The sequence below is a fragment of the Oryzias melastigma genome, linkage group LG22 (genome assembly GCF_002922805.2).
Source record: "Oryzias melastigma strain HK-1 linkage group LG22, ASM292280v2, whole genome shotgun sequence".
Taxonomy (NCBI): domain Eukaryota; kingdom Metazoa; phylum Chordata; class Actinopteri; order Beloniformes; family Adrianichthyidae; genus Oryzias; species Oryzias melastigma.
Window position 1 is genome coordinate 5050029 of NC_050533.1, and position 27491 is coordinate 5077519.

Below are 27491 nucleotides of genomic sequence, written 5' to 3' on the forward strand. Positions count from 1 at the left end.
GAATAAATAAAACACCACTGAAGCGGTTTGTCACATTTTTCGCCACATGGAACCAAAAAACCCGACGAGGAACAGTTTCTGCGAACATTCCTGAGAAACAAACAGCATCTTTCTTCATGAAGGAGCTGGAGCTGCCCTCTGAGTTCAGAATGTTTTTGTTGTTTTTTAGAGTGAAAACCTGCAGATGTTGCAGCTGGCATTGATTCAAACAAACAGTTCTGGACAGAATAAAAGAAAAATCCAGGTTAACCATCCTGCAGCTGTGATGAACAAAAAAAGCTTTAAAGACCCACTCCAATGAAAATGGTGTTTTTGACGAATTGTTGTGGCATTTTTCTGATGACGGCGCACAAATATAAAGAAAACTGAGCTTAAAATGGCATTTCTGAGCATTTCTTTGTTCAATTTGTTGCTTATTAGATGAAAAAATGTCAGAAAAAAAAGTGTTTTCGAGATGCTCTCTGCAATGTGACGGGTGATGGGAAAGGGGGGTGGGGCTGACCCATGCCTACAATCCCACCCACAATTTAGAGGCAAATACCTAATGAACTACAGCCACTCTGCAGAAAATATGTCCCAGAAAACAACTGATTAAAAATAAATAAATAAATAAAAAAAATTATAGGAGTGGGACTTTAAAAATGACTTTCCAATCTTTTTATTTATGGGAATTCTATTAGAACATAAAGACGAAGACGTTTTGGCACACCCAGCCTTCACTATCAAACAAAAGGGATTTTTCAAAATAAAAGTTCAATCTAAGTGGTCATCCTTTGGCAGTGGTGAAGTGGCGTTTTACCAAGGCAACACTTCCAAAAAAGTGCTTCATGTCAAACGAATAACTGTCACAGCAGCATACCCCCCCCCCAACAATGTCCACAACACTGGAATATCCCATTTCACCCCGAATGCATCCAGGCTGCCATTTCCACTGAGCACATCTGTGTGATGTGCCTCACAATAACATGCATATAAACAACATGATCCAGAAAGAGGATGTGAAGGGAGGGAGGAGGAAGTGGTGGTGGAGGTGGGGGGGTCCAGTCCTTCAAAGTGGAGCAACAGCAGAATGCTGTGTGGAGAGACCTTCAGGGGGGCGTGTGGTCGTACTGCGCCGTCAGGAGGAAGAGGCGCTCCTGCTGTTGTCACGAACGAGAGGGGCGGGGCCTGTCCAGGCGCGGTAGACCAGTAGCAGGCTGAGCAGCAGGGCCCAGGTGCGGATGGGGGACAGCAAAAAGGCCACGAGGCCGTAGGTCTCCAGGAGGAAGTAGCAGGAGTGAGCCTGCCAGGTGAGCAGGAGCAGCATGAGCAGGTGGAGCGCCAGCGTCCGACAGCGGAGACCCGACCGCTGGAAGTGGGACCGGAAGGTGTTGCCACGGCAACGGTGGTGCAGGCACCAGCACAGGTAAGAGGTGAGGGGCATGTTGAAGGAGAGCAGCTGGGGGGAGAGGACATGATTTCAGGATATTCTTCTGAGTTTTCCAAATTAATTTGACAATTTGTTCTTACAACTGAGGCAGCAACAATTACAGCAGTCAAAAAAATAAAATAAAATCATAAAAAAAGCTAACAATAAACAAAGAATGTAATAATCAAAGACGTAAACATTAATAAAAACAAAAAATATATAAAAAAACAACATAATAATTAAAAAGGACAAAAATCAAAACAAAAAATGTAAAACAAAAATAAAAACTAAAATAATAATAATAGTAAAAAAATCAAGAGTAAAAAAGTAACAAATTGAAGAAGAACCGAAAAAAAGTTAAAAAAGAACTAACATAATATTTAAAAAAATAATAAAATTAATGAAACAGAAAAAAGTAAAAAAAAAGAACTAACATAATATATAAAAAAATAATAAAATTAATGAAACAGAAAAAAGTAAAAAAAAACTAACTAAAACATAACATAACTAAAAAGAAAGAAAAAAATATAAAACTAAAAATTGTAAAACTAAAAAACTAACATAATATTTAAAAAGAAAGAAGAAATAAAAAGTAAAATGTAAAGTAAAAAAGTAACATAATTTAAAAATATGTAAAAAAAAAATAACATAATTAAAAAGAATGGGAAAAAAATAAAACAAAAAAAGAGGAAAATAAATAAATCAAATAAAGAAAGAAAGGGCTAAAATAATATTATACTTTGATTACAACTTTTTTCTGTTAATAGATTTTTTATTTACCTTGAAAGATTTCTTTTTTTTTTACAAAGCTTGCTAGCTTGGTGCTTTAAATCCATTGATCCGCCATTTTAAGAAGGTAGTGAATGTTTTTAAGACAAAGGATCAAAGGGATCGACTTGACATGCATCATAGGGGGATTTAGTGGACAGAATCTGGCAGTTTTTCTAAATAAAGCTTCCGTTAGAGTCAGAAATGAAAGAAAACATCAGGTTAATGTTTGCAGCCTGGTACCGAGTAACCCGCGACCCGGAAGTTGGGAATCACTGATTTAGATCACAGTGAAGATAAGTTGGTCTTTAACTACAATGTCAGACAACAAATGGTTGTTTCTCACTTGAATAACTCCAACGATGTAAGTGCGACTTCCTTCCAGGAAATGTCCATCGATGAACAGGCCGAAGGCGAAACAGGCGCCGCTGTGACCGTCGATCAGCTCGCCGATGAACCACGGACCTGCGGCAGCAGAACACACACCTGATTACAGGGAGACCCTCCACAGCCCAGAACAAAACTTCAAAAGAGGTTTGAACTGACCGAAAGCGGTGCACAGGTTGAACAGCAGCAGAGAGTAGAAGAAGAGGTCGATTTTACTGACGAGATGGAGGGACAGACAGATCTGAGAGGGCAGTCCTGGAACACAAAACAAAAATGAAACGTTTTGAAGCAAATTTTAAAAGCACAAGAATTAGCTTGACCTCATTTTTAGCTTTCGTGTTGTCAAGTTATTTCTTGCTATTAGAGAACTCCAGCAGGAATTCTAATAAAAATATTTTTCACATCTTATGAGTAGCCTCCCCAGTTTTCTTTATCTATTTATTTTTTTAGATGTTTTTAATTTTGTTTTTGTTTTGTTGCTGCTTTTTTGTAATACTCACCTGGTGAGCTGCACCCAAATCACTTGCGATGTGCGTGCTGCTAATAGTTTCCACCTGTGTCGATGAATCCATTTACGCAACTTTTTTCCTTCTCTGTTTACTTAGTAGCTCATTTAAACTGATTTATTTTTCTATTTATCTTTTTTTTATTATTTAAAGACTCACTCCAATGAAAACCCTGTTTTTGGTGGGTTTTTTTTAACATGTTCTTGTAGCATTTTTCTCATGGAGGACATGTATAAGATACTGGGTTTCTGAATATTTCCAATCGTGTTGGATCAGACGAAAACCAGAGGTTTGAAAAAGCTCAGGTTTGGGACTCAGCAGCCGCCATGGGTGAGCCAAAGTCTTCTCTGCTACAGTTCTAATGCATCCACTTAGACAAGTAGATCTCTTAACATCTTCTTTATCCTTGTCTGAGCTGCCATCTGGCTCAAAGCTGTACAGCTGGTTAGCTCAGATATTGTTCGCCCTTTTTTTTTTGCTGCGCTAATGCTAGCTTGGACTTGTGAAGCGCTATAGAGTAGAGTGGGAAAGGGTTGATAGGAAATTAACCTCGGCTAAGTTCTGTTAGTTAAGATAAACTGGAGTTTATCTTAAATTTGATTTTGGCTAAATACTGTATAATCATAATCAAAAGATCTCGAAGAATGCTAAATACAGTTGGACTGGGACTTCTAACATTTTTATCAGCTTTTTTAAAGTTTTTTTTTTTTACTTGTATTTTCTTTAAACTAGGGCCAAGAATCAATTAAAAAATTTTAACTAATTAATCGAAAATCCGGAAAAACGTAACCGTACTTCCAACCTTTTCTTTTGTCTCATTCATTTTCTTATTATGTCTGTGAAAATTAATACAAGAAAAATTTGGGGGAGAATTTAGATCCAGCTGGATTTCAGGTCAGCTCTCCTGGAATCTGCGCACAGGTGGGGGCGTGTCTGTCGACTCTGAGCTGCTCGCCTCTCGTAACAGCGGCGTACAGCAGTTTAGGCTTCCACGGTGCGCGTTAAAACATTTTGTCAGGTATTATCCTGCTTATACCATGGTCACTTAATAAAATAAATATTCAGTTTTTAGTACTTTATTCTTGCTATTTTTGTGGTTTAGATCACTTTTTCACAAAAAGTGACTATTTGATCAGTGGTCTGATGCCATATTGTACAAATAAATTTTACCCGGTAAAACATTGTAATTAATCACTACACAATTATTCAGATTTTTTTGTAATCGATTGACGGTAGAAATTAAAAATAATTTTCTAAATGTAGAATTTTGTGTGTGATTTCATATTGTGATTATTCGCTGATAACAAGTAGTCGGTAAATACTGAGACTTTAATCGTGATTTATTTTTTCCAGGTTTGCGATGAATTACTTAATTTTTTAATCGATTTTTGGCCCTAAATTATTAATTTCCTTGTTGTTGACAGCTCCGTTTGGCTCCACCCACCACAGTTGATTTTTCGCTCTGCGCTGCAGCTGTCAGATCGACGTTCATCCTCTTAATAATCTTAATAAACATTAATTTTGTTCAATTAGTGCGTTAACTTTCACAGCCCTACTTTAAACTAAATTTCCCTAAAAAGTGCAAATTTGACTCCATAGCCGCTCACCTCTACCAGCAGGAACTCGCAGGAACCTGAAGGCCAGGAGCACGCCGACGTTCAGCAGGACCGTAAATATGAAGGCGAACCGGCCCAGGATGTAGTGGTCTGTGAGGAGGATGAAGGACTGAGGGAAAGAGAAGCTGACACTCAAACCGTCCTCCAAAGTGAAGAGCTGCTCCAGCTCCGACGAGCGTCCTGCAGAGTCCTGACCACCAAAAAAGTCAACAGAAGATTGTGAACGCGATGCATAATTCAGTTCAGCTAAACAAACCTACCGGAGTTCATCAAGAAGCATGAAATATTAAAGCTGTTGATCATGACTGGATGAGGTGCTGACCTCCACCGTGACTTTAATAGTGTGCAGTCCAGCGAGGTACAGAGACGGGTCCCACAGCAGGACGTAGAGAGGACCCCCAGCGGAGCGAGCGCTCCCTACGGACTCCCCATCGATGCTCACGTGCACTGCAGTGATGGAGGCCTCTGAGAAGGCTAAGATCCTACAACAACACACACAATCTGTTATTAAATCTGCTCCATAACAAGTTTCCCTGCAGGGGAATATGAAAATCCTAACTTTTCATTTCTCTGATCGTTTGCATCTGATTTTTTTTCTCTCTTTCTTGGACTTAATTTATTAAAAAAAAACATTTATTGGTGAAATCATTTGGAGTCAAGAAGCTGCAGCAGGTGGTTGAAGGTAAAGATGGGGATGCTGGGTAATTCTATCTCCATTCTGTCAAATGACTGTATATAGAGAACTGGACTGAGTGACCACTCCTCCTTGGAATTCCAAACAGGAAGTACCTCCCGGTTCTAAAATCCCATAGACTTCTATTAGGAACTAAACAGCTAATATTCAGTTATTCCATTTGTCCGAATTAAACTTTTTACTGATACGTTTTTTTATGTTTTTGATAATCCTACTTTTTTTAAAATTATATTTAAAGTTTTAAACTGACCAACGAACAAAAAGAGGTGAGCTCACATTTGATTAACAGATTCTTCCAACTTCGTTTGTAGTTTCCATGGTAACAGCACTCAGTTTGCTTTGATGAGAGAGTTTTTATCCGATTATAACTTCAGAAATAAGTTCTAAAGCTAAAAAAAATACATTTAAGAATTGTTTCAAAAATTCCTGAAAATGCTTTTAAAAAGCTTCTTGAGTCATTTTTATTCAGACGGGCTTTTAGTAACTTTTCTCTGTTTGATTGCCTTTTACTTGTTTTTACGTTTATTTTATTTTTAACTATAATATTTGTATTTATTTTATCCTATTTTCTTACATGTGCATTGCCTTTTAATTATGTTTTTACTAGTAAAAAGTGCTTTATAAATACATTTCTTCTTTTATTAGAATTTTTATTTAAATTAATAAAAATGTATTTGCAGTTCTGTGAAAAATTAAAGCTAGATTTTGCTTTTATGTTTTAAAGTTTATCTTTAAAAACAATTAATCAGGAGGAGAAGGACAGAGAAAATATTTGATTTTTGGATCCCTTTAGCTTTTCTGATTTTTCTGCAGCTTTGCATCATGAAAAAAAGGTAAATTAAAACATTTTGGAGTTTAATTCATCTTCCTGTTTCAGTAACTGTTCCATGAAAAAAATGAAAAATGCTAAAGTATCTTTGTTAAAACTTTGAAAGATGCATGAAAAAGAAAGAAAAGAGGAAAAGAGATTAAAAAAATAAACATTTAGATGATTTAAATTAAAATTAATTGATTTTCATCTTTTTTATCTCCTCATGGACAAACAATAAAAGAAAAGACACCTGATGTGCGTCGATTTCCGCATTCGCCCTAAAGGCTCCAGCTCGGGGTGCAGGTACTGAGCATCTTTGGGGTTCGTGATGACCACTGCAGGCCAGCGCTCAAACCGCAGGTCAGAGAAGCTCAGCAGATCGTGGTCAAAGGCCAGAACTCTGTACCTGCAACCACATGACGAGGATTCATTTAGGCGAAACAGAAAAATCCAATCGGACAGCGTTGGCGGTCTCACACACACCTGCGGTTGTCCATCCAGTCGCCCAGCTCCAGCTCCAGAGTGCCGTGAGGGTGCCGGCTGTGCAGGACGGGCATCACCCCGCCCAACGTGTGCAGGTGGCCACACAGATATGCCACTGCAGAGCTTTGATCAGAAAACTTAAAAGTTAGTTTGGAGTTAAAGATGCTGAAATCCAGACTTGAAAAACGAGAGGCGGTTACCTCATCAGGTCTCTAACTCCCGGAGACGGCGAGACGATGGTGGAGGTGGTGTAGTGGCCAAACCAGATCGACTGGTTGCTCTTTTGGCTCTCGGCTCTGAACGTGTCCAGCAAGTTCATCTGAGTCTGCCATGTGCAAAAAAAAAATATATATATAGGAGGTTTAGATGTTAAGGTCATTAAAAAACTCCTCAATGATCTAAAGGCAGAAGGTTTTGAAATTCAAATGTCATTTTGAGGATAATCTGTGGCAAAACGTTCCAAGAGGAGAAGACTAGAAGTCCAGATTAAGATTCAAGACAAGGTCACATAGATGATTGAGAATATTTCTCTACTGTTCTAGAAATTTAAATCCCAATTAAAGCATCAAATAATGTATTAAATGCAACAATATTCATAAAATGGTTGACTAAGATTGACAAAGGGTCAAAATTGAAGTGAAAACATCCATTTTATTTTTATAAAAATAATAAAAAAAAAAACAGGGAAGAATTCAAAGATTTTTTCAATTTTATTTGATTTTATAAAGTTATACCAAACAGTACCAAGTCTAAAGTCCCACTCCGATCATCTATTGATCTATTCTCAATGCTTTCTCTGTCATATTTTAATTATGATTATGACATTTTTAGCCAAAATCAATAGAAAGATCGGTTTTGTCCAAAAACTACAAATAAATTCTGTATCATCTCTTAATTTAATACATCTCAATCACAAGATATAAAAAAAAAGACGAACTTTATTTTAGCTGAGTTTTATTACGCTCATCTCACAGTAGGACGCCTGAGCGCGATTAATAACTATTAACGAATTAATTATGTTTTATTAATCGCATCAACATTCACAACCCTAGTAAAAACTTAGTACTAAAATAATAAACAGTACACAAAAAATACCTAAAGGTGCTGGTAACTAAAACCAGGAAATTAAATCAGTATTTTCTAAATAAAAAACAGGATGTGGTAGATGTATTGTGTGTGTACTGGCTCCATACTGGAGAACACAAAAGCCGTATGCACAAGGTGTACAGGGGATATGCAAGTTCCATAGGACGCTCATAGGATGTCTACACAAACTACACCGTCCAATTTCCTCATTTCTAACAGCCAGGCTGCACACATATCACATGAACACTAACAGACTCTGTCCGCTCAGTATGCAGAATTTGAGAGGAGAGAATTTAAAAAATCAGTACAACACGTCTGCATCTCACCTACTCTTACTTACCTTTGCATGTTGCACAAGTGTTCACTCTGACCAGTCACTTGAAGCATGCTCGCAGAAAAAATATGCATTGCATCATGACTTTAATATTTCTTATGGGCCATCCATTTATCCACCCATAAGAGAAGTGGTGACGAAGGCTTAAGGTCACAATAGAAGTGATCAATGACTTCTATATGTTGCTTTTATGCACGTTTTTCCTTGTACGTTTAATTGTTTTTTTTTAAATTGTGACTTGAGATATTTTTTGCAACTTTTTTTTAAATAATAATGCGCTTCGTGTGCCTAGACTTTTATTTTTACATTCTATTTAATCTTTACTATGTTATTAAAAAAATGCTTTAGAATGATTCTGTTCAAGAAAATCATTGATCACACTTATCTGCAATCTAATTGATCAAGACTCCCTCCAGTCAACTCTTTCAGGTAAAAACTCACCTGGTTGAGAATTCCAAAGAAGTTAAAGGGTCTCTTGGGACCCGGTGTCAGGGTGGCATCCACACACACAAAGGAATAATTGCCAAAAGGAGTTTGATGAATGTAGTGGAAAGAACCCATTTTCTTATTGGCTGAATATTTCCTAGAAATAAAGCAACATAAAGTATGTTATTGGTATGAACAGAATCAGTTGATGAGATCTGGTTGTTATGACTTGCAAGAATAAATAAATATGGAATCAAAAGAAAATCATGTTAATGAAATATATATGTACAATCATATACAAACCTATAATAATTGCTCATACTGTCCGAGGAAAAAATATTGAAAGCATCTGTCGGAAAAAAAAACAAGAAGAAACAGATTTATGTTAGGATTTAGATCATCTAAAAATGCTTTTATGCTCAGAAATAAATGGAAGTTGAAAGCTTCAAAAGCAGGAATATCCCGTTTCACAAGCAGGACTCCACAAAGAGACGTTAGTGAGAAGAGGAAGAACAAGAAGGGCTTCCTGTCTGATAGGAAATGTTTGTGTTTGTAGGGGAAGCTTAGCTGTGAAGCTCACCGTGATTCCCGCGAATGTCGATCCACTTGGTGCGCTCCATCACACGCGACCTCTTCAGCACGCTGTGGTAAGCTTGCCACTCCACCTCATGCTGGACGGATCCCACATTGTTCTCCGTTTTGGCGTCCGTCAAATCTCCTGCAACAAAAACATAAAAACAAAAACAAACACTCCCCAGTTAGTGATGCATCTATGCAGCAAACTTTTTCAAGAGTCAAGAAAGACGGCTGACCTGTTGCAAGCACTAGAGCTGGATTGATCGCATCAATGGTCTTGGTGCAAAACTTCTCAAAATCCGGAGTACGTTTAGGGTCGAGAAAGCGACTGATGTGGATGTCAGAAACCTTCAAAGGCAGGAAGGATGGAGACAGAATAAAGCAAAGAAAAATAACAAGAAGTTTGTATGCAGTTTGTTTTCTGGCACGTGGGCATTGACCTCATTCTGTCAATCATTCACAGAAAGTTTCCTCTGCAGAACTAGAAGCACAGATCTGTGGCCCTGTGGTCAGCCAGAGTGACAGCTCACCTGAATAAACCAGAATATGTTGCTGAATTCCCCATTGGGGTATGGGGGAGTAGTCGCTTCAGACCCGCTGACAGCCGGCGGCCGGACGCTCCGCTTGGGATGCCAAGTCGTGTCGTAGCTGTCCAGCACCCAGGAGGTGATGCACGCCAGAGCCAGTCCCAGGAGAACCAGCGCACCGAACAGCCTCAGCATCCTCCTGTAGCCGTCTGTCCCGGACAGAGTAATGACTAGCGACTGGTGGGAACAGCTAAGGGCACGACTGACGCTAACATTGACAGCAGATATTGAAGGACTACAGCGCTACATTGCTAGCAGCTAAAGCTCAGACCGTTTCTGGAGCTGCCATCGTGGCCGAAGAAGACGCATGGGTACGCGGGGTTCATTCGGGGCTCCCCGGAGGCGAAGGAGGCAGCCTGCTAGCCAGCTGTTAGCCACCTACCTTCCTGACAGAACACCGACCGGCTGGAGGGGCGACGTCACCACTCCACCGGAGGATAGCAGAAAAAGGAAGAGCTCTCACTCTGACATTGTTTTTTTAAAATTAGGTTAGCTACTGACAGTCAATGCTAGTGCCTCCAACTTTACTCATTTTATTAATTTTAAGTTCAAAAATGCATTCTAAAAATGTAAAAATCTCCAAACAAGTAATACATTATTTTAGCACAATACATACACGTTATAACATACTTCTAAATTTGTGACATTAATTCACTTTTAGTTTACCACGTTCAATATTTTAGCTAAAATCGTAATTTTGTAAACGTTTTACTTAATTTGTTACAAAAAGTTACTGTAGAAAAAAATTATAGTCATAATAAATAAATACAATGAATGGCATTTCTGTGACATATGATTACCTCCTGTCAACAGCGCCCTGTTCTGATTGGTCAAAGAAAAAATCGCGAGACTAGAATACGAGACTGAGTTTATGGGAAGTTTTAGAATTTAAAAGTCATAACATTCTAGTTACTTTTCAGTGCTCGGGTGAATACCGTATGTTTGCTGCTTTTACGAGACATTTGATCTGTACTTACCTGCTTCTCAAGAGGGAATCAAAGTTTCCGAGCTCGTCGTGTGAAGTCATTCCCTCTGCCCCCACGTAAATCCCGAAGAGTTGCGCAATCGCCATCGCGAGGAAAACACCCCACAAGAAAAGGTCTCAGATCAGGCAAAAAAATAAACAGATCACTTAAACTATCGCGATAATCAGGTAGGATATTCTAAAATCTGGCAACGGAATCTGGCGCGTGCTGTTGTCACTAGCCCCATCTGCTGGTCGGAAGTCAAATTACACCAGAACGGGGCACCACGTGACGTACCCATTGGCTGTTTATAAGAATATTATATATATAATTTATATATATAATATTTTTTTACAGTCAATTGACTTACCTCGTTGTGCTTGTGGAAAGGTGTATTGAGTTTTCTCAAACAAATACACTCATAGAAATAAAATATATATATATTTCAGAGTTCACTATCAAGGCACTGCAAGAGGAATGAAGGATTACAATGAGCTAAAATGACCTTAAAGTACCTAAAAATGGTCAGAAAATCAAAACTGGTGGTCAAAACACTATCACATGATGGTTTTAACTCACATTTATTGAATACCTTACAGCAAGATTTTTTTTCCCCAACTTCAAATCAAAAATGGTAAGATCTGTATCAGCTCCTTTCAAGCAGACAGCCATCCAAATCAATTGTGGCAACTTTGGCTTGTGAGACGGAAAGAGCAAGTCAATTTAGAGCAGAATTCGATGTCATGAACTAACCTGCTTCAAGTTCTTGTCCTGCTGAAAGAATCTTAGGGTAAGAACATCACAATTGGTGATACTATGTTTGGGAGTTGAAATAAGGAGCAGGACAAGGTCAAGTTTCTTGGACTGAAGATGGAGATACCTGCACAGATTTTCTGTCACCTCTCGCAGGATGCAGTCATCTCAGCATGTACATAACAAACTACACTTCTATATTGAAATTATTTTTATAAAGTTTGATATTATAAATTGATTTTAAACAACTATTCGCACAAAAAGAATGTAACCAAGATACTAGGAACATATTCAATCAGAAAAGAGAACTTTTTTTATTAGACCCTTTTCAAATTTTAATACATATCTACATTTCACAAGCAAAAACCCACAATAGAGTAAATTTTTTTGAAAGCATGAAAACTAAAAAAACACTGTTTTCCAGGACATGTTGTCTTTTGCTCATAATTTTAAGATAACTGTCGCCCTCTAGTGGTCTTTATTGAAACAGATTGTACAAAATAAAACTGCATTCTCACATAATCATAATATGAAAAAATGAATATTTATATATATATTTCGTGACGAATTTTCAGAAGAGAACCCCGTTAAGTAAAAAAAGTAAACAATATATTTTGGGATTATGAACTGCGCACGCGCTGAACGGTCAAACCGCAATAAAGAGCTGCGCCGCGCGCGGCCGAGCTGTTGCGAGGGGCGCTCAGATCTGGAGCCGCGCGCGCCCAGGAAAGCTGACGATCACCTCCGAGGGCCGTGACGTCACGGATCCGCAGCGAGATGCTAAAAGGTGACAGCTGAGCGAGAGAAAATGGGACGATCCGAGACATTTCCCTCGCGCTCCTAACTTCTTTTCCAGACCCTGATGTTTTTATTTTCCCCTCATCGTCCGTTAACGACGGATCCTCTTCCTTATGGACGGTGAAACATCGATGTCGTGCCCGCCGCTTCGAAATCTAGAGGATTTTTTCTAACCACACCCGGCTCATCCCTTGGATCAAAGATCGGCGGCGAAACCCCCCCAGGTAAGGACCCGGATGGTCGCCGTGAAGCCCCTCCGGTTAGTGCCGCGTGCCTGCGGTTGGTCATCCCGCGTGCCGCCTAGACGAAGCTAAAGCCTGTCAGGATGAGCCTGCGTGGCCTGTGGACGTGCGTGGACGCGCTCGAGTAAAATCCGCCACCACGCAACAGTGAAGCCGGTCAGTGACCGCCGCGGGGACGTGTTTCTGAAGATGTTTGTTTGTTTCCTGTTTATCCCTAAAAGTAAACATAAATAACAAACAGCGCGTCCATTGGGCAGAAAGCTCTGATGATGGATATTGACTGCAGCCACAGAGCCGGGACTGGCTCCCCTCCAGTTTTACGACACTTCATCCTGCTGAATCCCAGACTAGTCCAGCTGCGGAACTAGGCCAGGATTGGATTAAAAAAATCATTAGAAGTTTTTGACCTCAACTGGAATTTTGTCGCGCACGCGGCAAAGATTCCCCATGCACTTGCAGCTGTGAGCAGGTCGAGAGGGGAGAGGTGAGGATGAGCTGCAGTCAGCAGATGAAAACAGCACTGCAGCACGGTCGCCATGGAAATGCTGGGGTCAGGAAGTGTGTGATTCATGGGAGAGGAGCCTTCTGTTATGGATGGCTTTCATTTTTTTGTGAGTGTGTGCATGCTCCTCCATTCACAGCTGCAGAGATTGGTGCTGCCACAAATGATTATTTTAATGGTCGACTAATCACGACTATTTTTTCCAATTAGTCGACTAATCGGCTCAAAGGCAAACTGGATGTAAAGCACACATCTTAACCATCATTAGCTTTAATCAAACTAAAAACTAGATATATAGCATTACCTGCAAATATGCTAGTGTGAATCAATGCTGTAAGCTGAATTTGGCCGCTGAAGATGCTAGTGCTGGTAGCTGAAATTTATAGCTAAAAACGCTAAAGTTCATAGCTGAAAACGCTGAAGTTGATAGCCAGCTAAAATATTAGTTAAATGCCAAATAAGCCAAAAAAAAAAAAAAAACTGAGAAAAGCTTAAGTTAGCCAAAACAGCTAGCATGTGGCTGAGATATTAGCTAAACTCCAAATTAGCCTCAAAACTGAAAAATCTTAAATTAGCCAAAATAGCTATCATGCAGCTGAAATATTACCTAAACTCCAAAATAGCCCAATAAACTGAAAAAAATCCCAAATTAGCCAAAATAGCTAGCATGCAACTGATATATTAGCTAAACCCAACATTAGCCTAAAAAACGAAAAAAAAAAAATTAGTCAAAATAGCTAGCATACAGCTGAAATAATAGTTAACCCGAAATTAGCTTAAAAAACGAAGAAAAAAAATCCAAAATTAGCCAAAATAGCTAGCATGTAGCTGAAATATTAGCTAAACCCCAAATTAGCCTAAAAAACGAAACACAAAATTAGTCAAAAATAGCTAGCATACAGCTGAAATAATAGTTAACCCGAAATTAGCTTAAAAACTGAAAAAAATCCAAAATTAGCCAAAATAGCTAGCATGTAGCTGAAATAAAGGCTAAACTCTACATTAGCCTAAAAAACCTTAATAAATGCCAAAATAGTCCAAAAAACTAGCATGATTCCATTATGACTTTCAATTTTACTACACTTCGACTCCATATAACATAAAATAACGAATTAAAAACTATTAAATTAGTCGTCGACTATTTCAATAGTGGATTAGTCAACTAAATGTTGCAGCCCTAGCAGAGATTTGTAAGATTGTGCATCATGGATACACATTTGAGGTACAAAAAAAACCCCACACAGTAACGTTGTATATTTTTATTGAAATGAAGGCCTTCCTTTTGATTTTTGCCTTAAACATTTTGCTTTATCATCATTTATCAGCATTTGTTGCTTTTCTGCATGAAAGCATGTAAAAATTGGGATGCAGCAACAAAAACGAAATCAGAAAAAGTGACCTATTTGATACCAATATCTGTTTTTTCTGTTATTTTAAGTCGGGTTGTGTAACCTCAGCTTCCTGCGCCTGTCAGGCTCTCTGGGAGGGTTTGAAGGCAGATGAAGGAAGTCAGCAGCGAGGGCTCTCCGGAGGAATGCTTATCTGTGACTGGGATGTTGTGTAATGCAGGAACACGGAGCTTTTCCAGGGAAAACTCCAGCTGAGCTTTGGTTTAAAGGACCTCTCACTTTATAGGGAAAACACAAATTATCTGTCAAAGTGAGCTGTTAAAAAGAGAGAAAAAATATGAAATGGTGTTTTAAGAAGGATAAATATTAAGAAAAGGAAGCTTAAAAATACATTCATGAGGATTTCTTTATTCAAATCGTTGTGAATCAAAAGCAGATGGAAGAATACAGTTTGAAAAAGAGCGTATTTGTGATGCCATTTTTGTTTTTGTTAGGTTGAGGTTCTGAGGGGCTGTAAACTAGTGGGAGAGCGTGTAAACAGAGAGCTCTCAATTATGGGTGACAGGAAGGGGGGCGCTCCACAGCTCAGAGGTAAATTTTTAATGAACCCCTCTGCAGAAACTATGTCCTAGAAAACAACACAAGGTTTTTTTTTTTTTTGGCTATAAACGTCATAATCATAATTAAAATCAATGATCAGAGCATTTCCTTAATTAATTACTTGGCCTATTTTCATTTCTAATTCATGAAATTGATGTATAAGTGTCAATTTTTATTGTAATAGATGTAAAAATGCTAGAATATACACCATATTTTCATTCTTAACCCTCCTGTTATGTTTCTTTCTGGTGGGTAAATTTGACCCGCGGCGCAAAACTGTTTATAGCTCATCATTAACTTCTTTATTAACCATTTCCGACAATATTTAGTGGAGAGATGTCCACGGATTGTTTTTTGACTCTTTTTTTGCATCTATTTGGGCTGTTGGGTCAAACTGACCCACACAGTAGCTTGTTTGTAAATAAATAAGTACGGCAGGTTTACAAATATATGAACTGAACCATTTTATATTTTATATGTTGATTACACTAAATAAGACAAACAGGAAAAGCTATAAAGTCAAACATTACTTTTAAGGATTTCTTTTTACATTTTTTAGTTGTAAAATTTGACCCACAACATAACATAATTATTTTATACTTTAAAAAATGAACAAAGAGTTACAGTTTAGTTTTTTAGTAAAAACTGACTTTAAAAATCTAGTTTTTTTATGTTTTAATAACAAGATATTTTAAAAGCGTTTTTTTGCTCAAAACAAGGCCAACGCAAACGAATGAATCTTTCCTCTATAGATTCAAAACAATTAAATTATTTTTCATTAAAAATGTCCATATAGAACTGGTGAAAACAGACAGTTAATGCTGAGTTCATTCCTAAGATGAGAGATTTGGAGATAATATGTTGAAGAAAACATCTTAAAGGGTTGGCTGACACTAAAACCTAGTTAAAGTTTTCATATTTCATATTTTCATTGTGCTTCTACCATTTTTATTAAAGCTATCAGTTCAACTTTGAGCAGAACTAAAGATGTTTCCCTATTTGAACTGAAATGCATGTTCAGATTTTTCTTAGTAAACTCATTTTTGACCACCTTCCCTCCCTACTTCTGCAGGGTTTTCCATCTGGTACCAAATGTCCGGCCCGGTTTGAGGCTGAAGGGGAAGCAGTGAACACAGCGTCCCGGAGCCACCGGCGGGATGAGCGGAGGGGTGGAGCCAGCCGACATCCTAAGCGTGCTCTCCCTGGTTAAGGAGCGATGGAAAGTGGTAAGTGGTGCGGACTACAATGGTCGGCGTGTCTGTCCAGCCCTGTCGCCGCCGGCTCTCAGGTCATTTTTCTCAACAAATGGGTCTTTGTGCAGCCGCCAGCACTCTGTCCGCTCTCTGACTCCTCCTGCTTACCTGGTTTCTCCCCAGTTTGGGGTCACATAGAATCCTCCAGGTTGGGCTGCAGCAGGACGGGGGATCCACAAATAGCCTGAGTAGCTATTTATGGAGGTGCTGACTTCTATAGGCAGCCGTATTTCTTTTCCCACGGCGCCTTCCCTCCCGTGTAGACTCCGAACTGGCAGCTGAACTGCCCTTCATCTCCTCCGAGGAGCAGAGTTACATAAGGATGTTGCAGATAATCCCAAGTCTTTATCTTCTGACACAACCCAGAGGATGATGAAGAACATCTGACTGAGGGAGAAAAATAAAGATCAGAGCTATATGATGTTACTAGGAAACACTTTTTGATCTTTGAACTGTCTTTTTTTTTTTTCTCAAATTAAAATTAAAAGATTAACTATATTTTAAATTAGGGATGCTGAAAGCTGAAGATGCTGAAGCTAATAGCTGAAAATGCTGAAGCTGGTATCAAGCTAGAATATTAGTTAAATGCGAAATTAACCTAAAAAACTTGTTAGCCTAAACAGCTGGCATGCAGCTGAAATATTAGCTAAACTCCAAAATCGCCTAGAAAACAGAACAAAATCCCAAATTAGCCAAAATAGCTAGCTTGTAGCTGAAATATTAGCTAAACTGTAAATTAGCCTAAAAAACAGAAAAATTCCTAAACTAGCCAAAATAGCTAGCTGAAATATTAGCTAAACTCCAAAATAGCTTAAAAAACAAAACAAAAAAAAAAAACTAAATTAGCCAAAACAGCTAGCATGTAGCTGAAATATTAGTTAAACTCAAAATTAGCCTAAAAAACGTTAATAAATGCCAAAATAGTCCAAAAAGCTAGCAGAATGTCATTATAACTTTCAACTTTACAGCACTCTGACTCCATATAATATAAAATAACGACTAATCGACTATTAAATTAGTCGTGGACTAGTCATTTACCTGTCGATTTGTGGACTAATTGTGGTAGGCCTAATTGTCACATACAATTGACTTAGTTATACATTGTGATTTATTGTGATTACAGAACCCAAAAGTGTAATTATTCTGAATCATTTTTTAATCGATTGACAGCACTAATTTTGATTCAAAGAAGAAAAAATGATGTCTGCTTCTCTTAGTTCTGGAGTCTCTGGTAGTCGCTCATGAACAACATCTCCACCTTCTTCACCTTCTCAAGTAATGCCAATTGTAGTCATCAGAACCTCCCATTTGTGTCTCTGTTTTAATCATTTTCAGGGTAATTCACAAAACATACATTATAGTTTTAAAAAGCAGCATCATGTTTCTGTCTGTAAGCTGGAAAAATGTGTCCTAACTCCAAACTGGAGTTCAGGAAACCTTCTGAAGTTCCTTTTTCTCCCTCCTAAGGTGAGGAAAATAGGGGGCGGCGGGTTCGGGGAAATCTACGAGGCCATGGACCTCCTGACGCGGGCCAGCGTGGCGCTGAAGGTGGAGTCGGCCCAGCAGCCCAAACAGGTCCTGAAGATGGAGGTGGCCGTTCTGAAGAAGCTCCAGGGTGAGTGGAAATGGACTCTGCGGATTCGGTTACAGGAACTTTGATCGACCCTCAGTGACACAGTGACCTATGGAGCTGTGAGCATCGTTCTCACCGAGCAAATGGAGGAAAAACATTTCCTGTTGAGGGTTTTCGCTCAATAAAAGGGAGCAGAAAAAGCTTTTTTTTTTTTTTTTTTTCTGACTCATCCAAACCGCAGTTTGTAAAGCGTCAGCTCTTTCAGCGTAAACAAACATGCTCTTCAGCTGGAGCTACACTGTTTATTTTTGTTCAATCTAAGATCAAATGTGTTTTTTTTGCCTCTTTTTTCTTACTTCTTTTGCTCTCTTTCATCCATTTTCTTTCTTTATGTGAAGAAATCAATGATCCCAGATCATGTTTGCTTTTTAATGGTCTTCGGTGTTTCCTCTTGAGGAGCCGGCGTGTAACTTGAGACCACCTGAACTTTAGCCGCCCTGTCACAAGAAAACAAGTCCAACACTAACAAGACACGAAGCTCTTATTGTGAAATTTCTGAAGTTGTGCCTCGTTTCCATGCACATCTGCGAGTAGCTGATCACAATATATTCAGCGGTGTCTGTGACCTCTAACTGTGACCTCTAACTGTGTCCCCCCCAGGTAAAGACCACATATGTCGCTTCGTGGGATGCGGCCGCAACGACCGCTTTAACTACGTAGTGATGGAGCTTCAGGTAAATCCTGGAGGACGGAAATATGATCCAATATCCATACGTGGCTCTGGTTTTCCCCTAAACACCCCCTACATCCTGCTGCTTTACGCAGTATTGATTTAGTTTTGAACATTTACCCTTTGGAGGGCAAAACAACAAAGTCAACAGTTTTTGCAGAGCTGTTTTCTCTCCTACAAATGAAATAAAATAAAATAAAAACAAATAGATTAAAATAAAATGAAATAAAATAAATTAAGAAGAAATAAAATAAAAGAAAATAAAAAAATGAAATGAAATATAAAAAAAATGAAATGAAATAAAATTAAATTAAACGAAATAAAAATTTATTGAAATAAAATAAAATATAAAAAATAATGTAAAATAAAACAATACTAAACAAAATAAAAATAAATGTAACTAAATAAAAAAATAAGTAAAAATTAAATTAAATTAAATTAAATTAAATTGTATCAGAGTTACAAGAACAGATTTCCTACGTTTCCATCACTTTTCACAAGCTAAATTTACACTTTTGTTTTTTACATTTTTGCTTTTACAATACATCCAGACATATAATAAATTTAATTTAGTCTTATGTTATATAAGTTAATAAGTTGTTATAAAATTAATTACTTGTAATGTGTCTTTAAAAGTTGTGGAAAAGACATAATTGATGACACAATTCATTTTTTAACTAAACTAAACATTTATGGAGAAAAAATAATTATTTTAGTAAGAAACTGGACAGAAATTCAGAATTTTGATGGTAAACATCACAATTAATTAAAAATATTCATCTTATTCTGTTTTCTTATTTCCACTCTTTTAGGAAATGGTGACTTGCTTTTCATTGTTGCTCTCATAATTGACATGGATTTCTGCACATTTAAGTCATATTAGATGTGATTTATTTACACACATAAAAAGAACATAAAAATGCAAGCAATATAAAAAAGAAAAACACAGAAAAATAAAATGCTGTGATTGCGTGTCGCAGAAATCCAACTGGGTTTATTGAAGACGGTCACACACCCCTGTCAAAAAAAATTAAATAGCACTATAGTACAGCAAGTAAAAATATAGAGAACTGGATTGAAAAATCTAAAACATAAAACCAAACAACTGTAACATAATTCAAAATCAAATTGGTTTTATAGCTTCTTAAACACCTTTTTTAGACATAAACCAAATTTTTTTACCTTGATTTCCAAATCTTTTTTTAGGTTATTTATATTGAATCTTGCTATCAAACTAATTTAATAATTTGTTGCCACGGTAACTAAAAGTAAGCTTATCTTATACTGCTTTAGTCCAAACTGCATAAAACATAAAATCTGCATTTACTGATACACAGAAACATATAGTTAAAAAATGTCCAAAGTTGAGTCGTTTTATGATGCTTGGAAGCCAAATCAAAGTTTATGGTTCTTCCAGGGTCGAAACCTTGCGGACCTGAGGAGAAGCATGCCACGAGGAACCTTCAGCATCAGCACCACCCTCCGTTTGGGCCGCCAGATCCTGGAGGCCATCGAGAGCATCCACTCCGTGGGCTTCCTGCATCGGGACATCAAGCCGGTGGGTTGCGGAGAGCATCGCGTCTCTCCTCACCTTCCCTGACCTCCTCCTCCTCCTCACCCGCCTCTCCCCGTCTCTCCTGCAGTCCAACTTCGCCATGGGCCGCTTCCCCAGCACCTGCCGGACCTGCTACATGCTGGACTTTGGTTTAGCTCGCCAGTTCACTAATTCATGTCAGGAGGTCCGACCTGTAAGTGAAGCTCTCTGTTCCTAATCTGTGTGTTTTTAAAGCTGAACTTTAAATCCATCATCTGTTATTCTAACTTTTCACACAGTGACGGATTTGATTTTACTTGAAACATTTTAGGCAGACACGTTCAAAGTTTAAAAATCTCACTGTCTATCATGTGTAGATCTAACTGTGTGTGGATGTTATTTGAGAAATGATTTATTGTTGATGACAGATAATGAGCAGTACGCTTGTTTTTTAAAATGTTAAATCCTAATTTATAATCAATCATAATCAGAATAATTCCTTTAGCGTTTTAAACTATTCTGTTCAAAAAGTTCAAAACAATCAGGAAATTTCTGCCTTCAGTTTTGTTTTTTTGTATTTTTTATTGTTATAAACCTGCTATATGCCCTTACAAAAATATATATATATATTTTTTCTAACCCTTTAGGGGCTCAAAGTTGATATTTTCAAAATAAAAGATTTCTTAGCCAGAAAAACAAAGTCTTTCACTTGTTCTGGTCTTTTATTAAATCACATTTTAAAAGTGTTTTTATCCCAACAACTTTACTATCAATTTTTGTCTTTTATTTAAGCTTTTTTTTTTTTTTTACCATTTTTCAAATAAATCAATATTTTCCGTATATTCCGTATGCTAATTTAATGTAATAGTTTTTGCAGTTTTTGTGCCACTAGTAGCAATATAAATAATTATTTATTTGAATTTATTTCGCTAATTGATGCTTTACCAGCTGGTTTTGCATGAACCAGCTTAATTCAACTTAAATTTTTAGCCAGTAAATAATAAATAATTTCAGTAATTTTTAAAAGTTTATAAATGTTTCTGCAGCAGATGTTATTGTAACAGCCGCTTCTGTCCTTACTCGGTAGCCCCGCCCAGTGGCCGGCTTCAGGGGGACGGTCCGCTACGCATCAGTAAACGCGCACAAGAACAAGGTCAGAGTCCGTCCAGCAGCGTTTCGTGTCCGTTAACGGTTTCCTGCCGCTGACAGAGCGTGTGTGACTCTGCAGGAGATGGGTCGCCATGACGACCTGTGGTCACTCTTCTACATGCTGGTGGAGTTCCTGGTGGGCCAGTTGCCATGGAGAAAGATCAAAGACAAAGTAAGGGTGGCGTAAAACGGAAGCGCCGACAGTGATGGGATGTTAACGGATGTTTTTGACCTCAGGAGCAGGTGGGGAAGCTGAAGGAGACCTACGACCATTGCCTCATGCTCAGACACCTGCCGGCAGAGTTTGGCGTCTTCCTGGATCACATTTCCAACCTTGATTACTTCACTAAGCCCGACTACCAGGTGATTCGGTTGATTAATCACCTGATACACACACGCAAAACTTCATTTACGCACAAATCAGATGTCAGACTCTTTTCACGTTTCCAAGATTGGTGTGTAAATGATGCGTTTAAATGCTGCTGGAATACTGGGACATCAGAATTTTTACATCAACCACTTTGAACTTACATTGTGAATATTATCTGGTGAAAACCTGACATTTTCCCACTTTCTTTAACAGATTTCCTAATGACTAATACGCAATAAATTAATAATAAAGCATTATTCCCTAGAAATCATGTTACAATCTGGTTTGAAAACAAAGCATAGATTGGAGAAGAGGAGGACCTGAAGTGACCCCCCCCAGACTAGGAGTTTGATGCCCCCACTTTGAGTAATTGAGTTTCCTTTGGGCTCCTTTGAAGGGAAAATACAAAAACGGCGTGTTTCTCTGACGTTTCAGCTGCTGATGTCGGTGTTTGACAACAGCATGAAAACCTACAACGTCGTGGAGAACGACCCGTACGACTGGGAACGGACCAGCACCGATGGGACGGTCACCATCAGCGCCAGTGCTACGACGCCGCAGCACCACACCCGCCTCACGCCGGCTCACATGGGGTCCGTGTTCCAAAGCCTTCCCATTTCCACCAAATTTTGCCTCTCAAAATAACAATACATTTCCTGCTTTTTATTTGTTTTTTTTCCCCGCAGCATGGCGAATGCTTCTCTGATCCCTGGCGACCTGATGAGGGAGAACACAGACGAGGTCCTGCAGGACGAGCAGCTCAGCGACGCCGAGAACAACGCCGCTCCCGACCGCCTGCTGGCCTCTCCTCTGCATCCACTCCGCAACCAGGAGGCCGACGTTTGGGAGGAGCTCGACCGCAACCGTAACCGCATCAGGACGGCAGTCTGGAAGGTAGAAGACCATCCGGCTTTGATATGTCACAGCATCTCATTTTCTTGCAGTTCAACAAATGACCTCCAACAGACAAAATTCACAAAGTAGTCGTGTTTATTTATTAAAAGTAGAGATGTTCAAAAGCCGTAACAATTTCTTAGGAAAACAAACATTTTTATGTTTTACTTTTATTGATGGTTTAACCTCTCAAAGTTCAAGCCTTAAATCCAGTTTTATAGAATTTTTATTTTTATTTATGTAAACTTGGCAAACTGAACCTATTCTGTACAGAGATTAAAAAAATCCAAGAAAAAGAACAAGATGAGCAAACAAACTCTAAAATAAAAAATGTATTGGCAGTCGGCTTTCATCTGTATAAAGTTTTAAACGCTAACCGATGGATGATGAATCCTTAGTATTTGCTATGATATCGTGGCTGAAAACCCCTTTGTTTCCACAGGGGGCGACTGAAGAGGATCAAAGCAACAACCACGGCAATGCCGGACCCCAGAGCCCCCACGGAGGCCCTCCTCTGGGCTCTCCGGTCAAACTCCCCTCTGAGGTAGGGGCTTCAGACCGGGATGGCGCCCTTCTGAGGAAGCTCCGCAACATCCACAGCTTTGACCTGGAGAGGAGGCTGGGCCTGGACTCCAAGTCCAGCCCGGAGCGTTTCCTGGACTCGTGGTGAGTTTGATCTGTTTGTTTTCTGTTGTTGAATCTGAGAGTTCACACTTCCTTTTTTTTTTTTTCTTTTAGCGTTCAGAAGCAGCAAATGAGCAGCCAGAACCAGGAGAAGGAGGCTGCTGTGATCCAGGTCACTCAGGGTCAGGTCCTAACTGCCGGGGAGTACCGTGACGGGGTTTGGCACTATGAGGAGGAATTCTTGCCCGGAGGGGGTTCTCCCAAACCGCCCTCCCCAGGATCTTTGGAACAGGGAGAGGGGGCAGCCAGCAGTGGGGGCTTTGTGGCCCTGAACTTGAGCTCTGGGAGGCAAGACTCAAAGGAGTGGGTCATGGTGGAGCGGCCCAGCGGCTCCCCGGGGGGAAAAGCTACGAGGAGCCCCTCGGAGGAGGACGAGGAGCCGGAAGTGCTTCAGCCGGAGGAGCAGTCCCCGGGCCGGGAAAAGGGCAGCCCGAGTCCCGGCTCCGGCAAAGCCAAACAGGAAAGTTCCTCCTCCTCGAATCGGAAAATGGACAAGCTGGAGCTCAGCGTGGGCCCCGTGGGAGCTCTGCCCCCCATCACTCCAACCAGTCCAGCCGAAGCTCTGGCAGAGGGAGTCCTCACCCAGGTAGGCCGTTCTCACCGAATGCCGCCTCTGCTACATGGCAAACATGATACTGACCGTAGTCGGCATTTTACCCAGCTAAAAAGCTGCACAGTCAGAGTTCTAGATCTAGAACGTCACTGCTTTGGTCATACAGCAGTCAGTGCTTTGTGTTTGCTTGCTCCTTCATCGTGTTAGAAAAGAGAGATGTGACACTTCGGGTCATGGGAGAAGAGAGCGCTTGACTTCAAAATCTGACTTTCATTTGCATTGTCCTGCTTTAATTATTTGCCTAAATTTATGTTTTGCCTTTTTAAGCTGATATTTAAGTGTGTTTTTATTGATTTACTTTGAAACTTCTTGCTCTTTTGCTGTTCACACCCTTAAAATAATTCACTCAGTTTAGCTTTGGAGTCCAATTTGAGGCTTAAAGACCCACTCCGATTGTCTTTTAAGATGTTTTAAAACGTTCCCAGTGGCCTTTTAACCCTTTAACACCAGAGCTCCAGTGTTTATGTTCTTTTATTTTCTTTGAATTAACTTTTAGAAGCAGCTCGTGCTGCTTTTTGTCACTGGCAACGCCTCAGGTGTTAAAGGGTTAATTATGATGATGCTGTTTTTAGCCCAAATCAAAAAACTTGGTATTTTCTAGAACATACAGTATCTATTAAATCAATATAAGTTATACTTTTATTTAAAACAGGAAATTAGACTCAACAAAATGAATAAAAACACAAAGATTTACGTAGATGGAAAGAAATTATGCCACTTTAAACCAGTTTTTTGTTAACTTTCTGGTTAATTTCAGCTGCAAAGAAAACATGAACATCACAGCTGATTTGGATAATGTAACAACAAATCCTGAAAATTTTTTCCCTCTTCAAAATTCTTTACGTTCTAAAGCAGGGGTGTCAAACTCAACCGCACAGGGGCTAAAATCCAAAACACACCTTAGGTCGCGGGCCGAACAGGATAAACATTTATTGAACACTCTAAAACTAAATATTTAAAACTTTAAAACTGTAACTTCTTAACATTATGAGCTAGATAGATAGCATCAACTGTGATAAATCTAGCTCGAATGCTGTAAGCTGGATTAGGCCGCTGAAGATGCTAAAATTGATATTTGAAAATTCTGAAGCTGATAGTCTCCTAAAATATTAGCTAAATGCCAAATTAGCCGAAATAAATAAATAAATAAATAAATAGCAAAAACAGATAGCATGTAGCTGAAAAAATAGCAAAACTTCAAAACAGCCTAAAAAACTGAAAAAAGCTTAATTAACCAAAACAGGTAGCATGTAGCTGAAATATGAACTAAACTCCAAAATAGCCTAAAAATCTTAGTAAATACCAAATAGTCCAAAAAGCTAGCAGAATGCCAATTTTTAAAACTTTAAAACCATAACTTTTTAACATAGTTATGAATAAAAACAGTCAGAATATATATTATTTTACTCTCCATAAAAATATATATTTTTAAAATTAAACAAGTTAGAAATTAGCGCAAGATAACATTTGGCCATTAATAACAATATAAGAAAATAATCCGGTGGGCAGGATATAATTACCTGGCGGGCCAGTTAATTATATCCTGGCATTATGCTAGCATTTGGCATTTATTAAGGTTTTAGGCTAATTTGGAATTTAGCTAATATTTCAGCACAATGCTAGCTGTTTGGCTTGCTTAGGCTTTTTTCAGTTTTTTAGGCTAATTGTGTATTTAGCTAATATTTTAGCTGGATATCAGCTTCAGCTATTAGCTTCAACGTTTTCAGCTATCAACTTCAGCGTTTTTATCTATCAATTTCAGTATCTTCAGCTATCAGCACTATCATCTTCAGAGGCCAAATGCAGCTTACAGGATTCACACTAGCTTTATCACAGGTAATGCTATATATCTAGTTTTAGTTAGTTTAAAGGTAATCATGGTTAAGATTTGTGCTTCACATCCAGCTTGCCCTTGACCTGATTAGTTGACTAATCGGAAAAAATAATCGGTGATTAGTCGACTATTTAAATAATCATTTGTAGCAGCACTACATGGATCTATTTGTTTGCAAGTGAATACTTAAGAAAGGAGCGGAGTGGCATATTTACTCAAATAGAATCTTTTTCAAACTGCGTTTTTACATTTATACACAACAATTTAAATAAAGAAATGCAATTTTGAGCTTAATTTTCTTTATATGTGCCCTTCATCATGAGAAAAATGACACAAAAAACCATCAATTCAATCGGGTTGGGTCTTTAAAGACTAAAAAACAGCATCCTAAAGGAAACCTCTCCTCCTCACACCTGACCACCTCCTTTAGGAAGTATCAGAGAACACTTAGGGTCCTCTTCTTTACACGCCCCGCTGCTTCTTCCGCCTCCACCTCCATCATCCTCACGATCTCACGACCCCTTCTCTCTTCACCCCCTACTTCTGTCCTCCTCGTCTCTTAGTTCCCCACCTCTCCTCCGTCCCTGCCGGAGGAGGTTCTGGTCCGGACCTCCAGCCCCACCCCTCTGCGCTCCCCCAGCCCTCACACCCTCCTCACCACCCTGTCGGACCCGCTGCAGCAGCGCCAGCCGGCAGGCTTGAGGCGCAGCCAGTCGGTGGACCAGCAGCAGGCGTCCTCCTCCGCCCTTCCTCAGCCGACAAGTCCCGCCCCCGGCGCCCGCTCGCCCAATCGCAGGAAACTGCCGGCCATCCCTCCCGGCGCCGCCAACACCAAGTTCCCCTCAGTCATACGCATCACCCGCGCCCAGCTCCAGCAGGTGAAGAAGCCCATCCCTGAAACGCACACCTCCACCTGTCCTCCCGCCCCCCTCGTTTGTTTCCGTTTTGCCTTTTTGCCGGCTTGTTTTGCTGTCACGCGGCTCTCTCAGAAACCATGAAGGGTTGTGGCGCAGGCCAGACAGAGCATGGGTCCCGTGTCTCCTCGTGTCATGTGACTAGCGGTGTGTGTTTGTCGGGCATGTTGTGTTTGGAATGTGGAGTCATGACGACAGGTCGCATGGTCTCTTTTGTTTCAGATCGTCTTTGTCCTCTCCATCTTTCTCTTCCTCTCCCTCTCCCTGTATTTGTTCCTCACCCTCTCCTCGCTGAAGCCCCCTGCCAAGTTGCGTGAACGTTTCCTGTCCCACCTACCGGTTTAGTACTCACAAGCTTGACTGACACTGCCATAGCACTTGTGTGTTTCGCTCTGATAACTGGTAGCTATGGTTCTGCATGCTGTTGCCAAACTAATCACCATTTTTTTAGCCCACATTTTACTCTCAGTTCTGCTCTTGCTGCGGATCTACAGCACAACTCCACACGCTGTGGTCTATCAGCAACAGACCTTTCAATTCAAAAACATTTTATTCCTTCCAGTGTTTTCTTTTGAATAACATTGTTTTCCTGCCTTCCCTCCTCTTCCTCCCCTCCAGCTGACGGCTCAGCGTCCGTCCGGGCTGTCCTCTCCGTCAGGATCAGACACAGCTCCTCAGTGTCTCCTCCTGGAGAGGCGCGGCGAGGCTGAAGCTCAGCAGCTCCACGAGCCGACCTCCCTCCACGACCCCGAACTCACCCGTCCGGGAACACCCACTGACCCCCCGGTCGTTGGAGCTCAAAGCCGTGTGTCCTCGCCCCGCTCGCCGTCCTCGCCTCGTTCGCCTCTCAGCCCCCTCCACGACCGCCTCTCCCCCTCCGCCACCCTTCAAAAGGCTTCCAGCAACGGCGCTTTGTCCAACCTGAAAGACCCCGCCGCCGACGCCCCTCCCAGCGCAACAGAGCCTCAGCTTAAAGAGGAAGAAGGCCCCAAACAGCCACTCGGCTCAGCTTCCCCCACCGCCGCCCCCCGAAAAGACCCCGCCCGGAGGCA

At 39.8% G+C, this 27491-nt stretch overlaps 2 protein-coding genes across 9 annotated transcripts in view; one reads left to right on the forward strand and one right to left on the reverse strand.

Annotated features, from left to right (window-relative positions):
- Nucleotides 1-6: 6 nt before the first annotated feature.
- Nucleotides 7-10850, reverse strand: tmem62 (transmembrane protein 62). 3 transcript variants are annotated; one of them, XM_024273686.2, is made up of 15 exons: nucleotides 10660-10850; nucleotides 9954-10107; nucleotides 9626-9831; nucleotides 9332-9443; nucleotides 9100-9237; nucleotides 8823-8868; nucleotides 8535-8676; nucleotides 6874-6998; nucleotides 6674-6796; nucleotides 6441-6596; nucleotides 5008-5167; nucleotides 4677-4875; nucleotides 2723-2818; nucleotides 2523-2641; nucleotides 7-1438 (listed from the first exon to the last, which is right to left on the reverse strand). In XM_024273686.2, exons 2-15 carry the CDS (start codon nucleotides 10006-10008, stop codon nucleotides 1118-1120), a joined length of 1998 nt encoding a protein of 665 aa, XP_024129454.1. In that variant the 5' UTR covers nucleotides 10009-10107; nucleotides 10660-10850; the 3' UTR covers nucleotides 7-1117. The 3 variants fall into 3 exon arrangements, with proteins under 3 accessions (XP_024129454.1, XP_024129624.1, XP_024129538.1); XM_024273856.2 differs by lacking the exon at nucleotides 9954-10107 and having other exon boundaries at nucleotides 10660-10848; XM_024273770.2 differs by having other exon boundaries at nucleotides 10065-10848.
- A 1203-nt stretch (nucleotides 10851-12053) lies between these two features.
- The window catches only part of ttbk2a (tau tubulin kinase 2a), a 21892-nt gene continuing 6454 nt past the window's right edge, over nucleotides 12054-27491 (forward strand). The window contains exons 1-16 of one of the 6 annotated variants that reach the window (XM_024283689.2): nucleotides 12054-12187; nucleotides 12257-12422; nucleotides 15964-16117; nucleotides 17612-17759; nucleotides 18378-18451; nucleotides 19865-20005; nucleotides 20091-20195; nucleotides 21069-21134; nucleotides 21210-21302; nucleotides 21368-21493; nucleotides 21936-22093; nucleotides 22187-22394; nucleotides 22837-23060; nucleotides 23133-23664; nucleotides 26089-26403; nucleotides 27058-27488. In XM_024283689.2, coding sequence (XP_024139457.1) covers nucleotides 16049-16117; nucleotides 17612-17759; nucleotides 18378-18451; nucleotides 19865-20005; nucleotides 20091-20195; nucleotides 21069-21134; nucleotides 21210-21302; nucleotides 21368-21493; nucleotides 21936-22093; nucleotides 22187-22394; nucleotides 22837-23060; nucleotides 23133-23664; nucleotides 26089-26403; nucleotides 27058-27488 — 2690 coding nt within the window. In that variant the 5' untranslated portion in view covers nucleotides 12054-12187; nucleotides 12257-12422; nucleotides 15964-16048. Of the gene's footprint in view, nucleotides 12423-12470; nucleotides 12597-15963; nucleotides 16118-17611; nucleotides 17760-18377; nucleotides 18452-19864; nucleotides 20006-20090; nucleotides 20196-21068; nucleotides 21135-21209; nucleotides 21303-21367; nucleotides 21494-21935; nucleotides 22094-22186; nucleotides 22395-22836; nucleotides 23061-23132; nucleotides 23665-26088; nucleotides 26404-27057; nucleotides 27489-27491 lie in introns of those variants that run through there. The other 5 variants (XM_024283772.2, XM_024283936.2, XM_024283609.2 and 2 more) reach the window with 5 other exon arrangements.

Excerpts from the sequence above, each read along its gene's own strand:
- tmem62 (XM_024273686.2), bottom strand. The coding sequence starts at position 10,008 with ATGAACCCCGCGTACCCATGCGTCTTCTTCGGCCACGATGGCAGCTCC. Across the intron at positions 5,168-6,440 it reads CGGAAATCGACGCACATCAG|GATCTTAGCCTTCTCAGAGG; the intron begins GTGTCTTTTCTT and ends GTGTTGTTGTAG. Across the intron at positions 1,439-2,522 it reads ACATCGTTGGAGTTATTCAA|CTGCTCTCCTTCAACATGCC; the intron begins GTGAGAAACAAC and ends CTCTCCCCCCAG.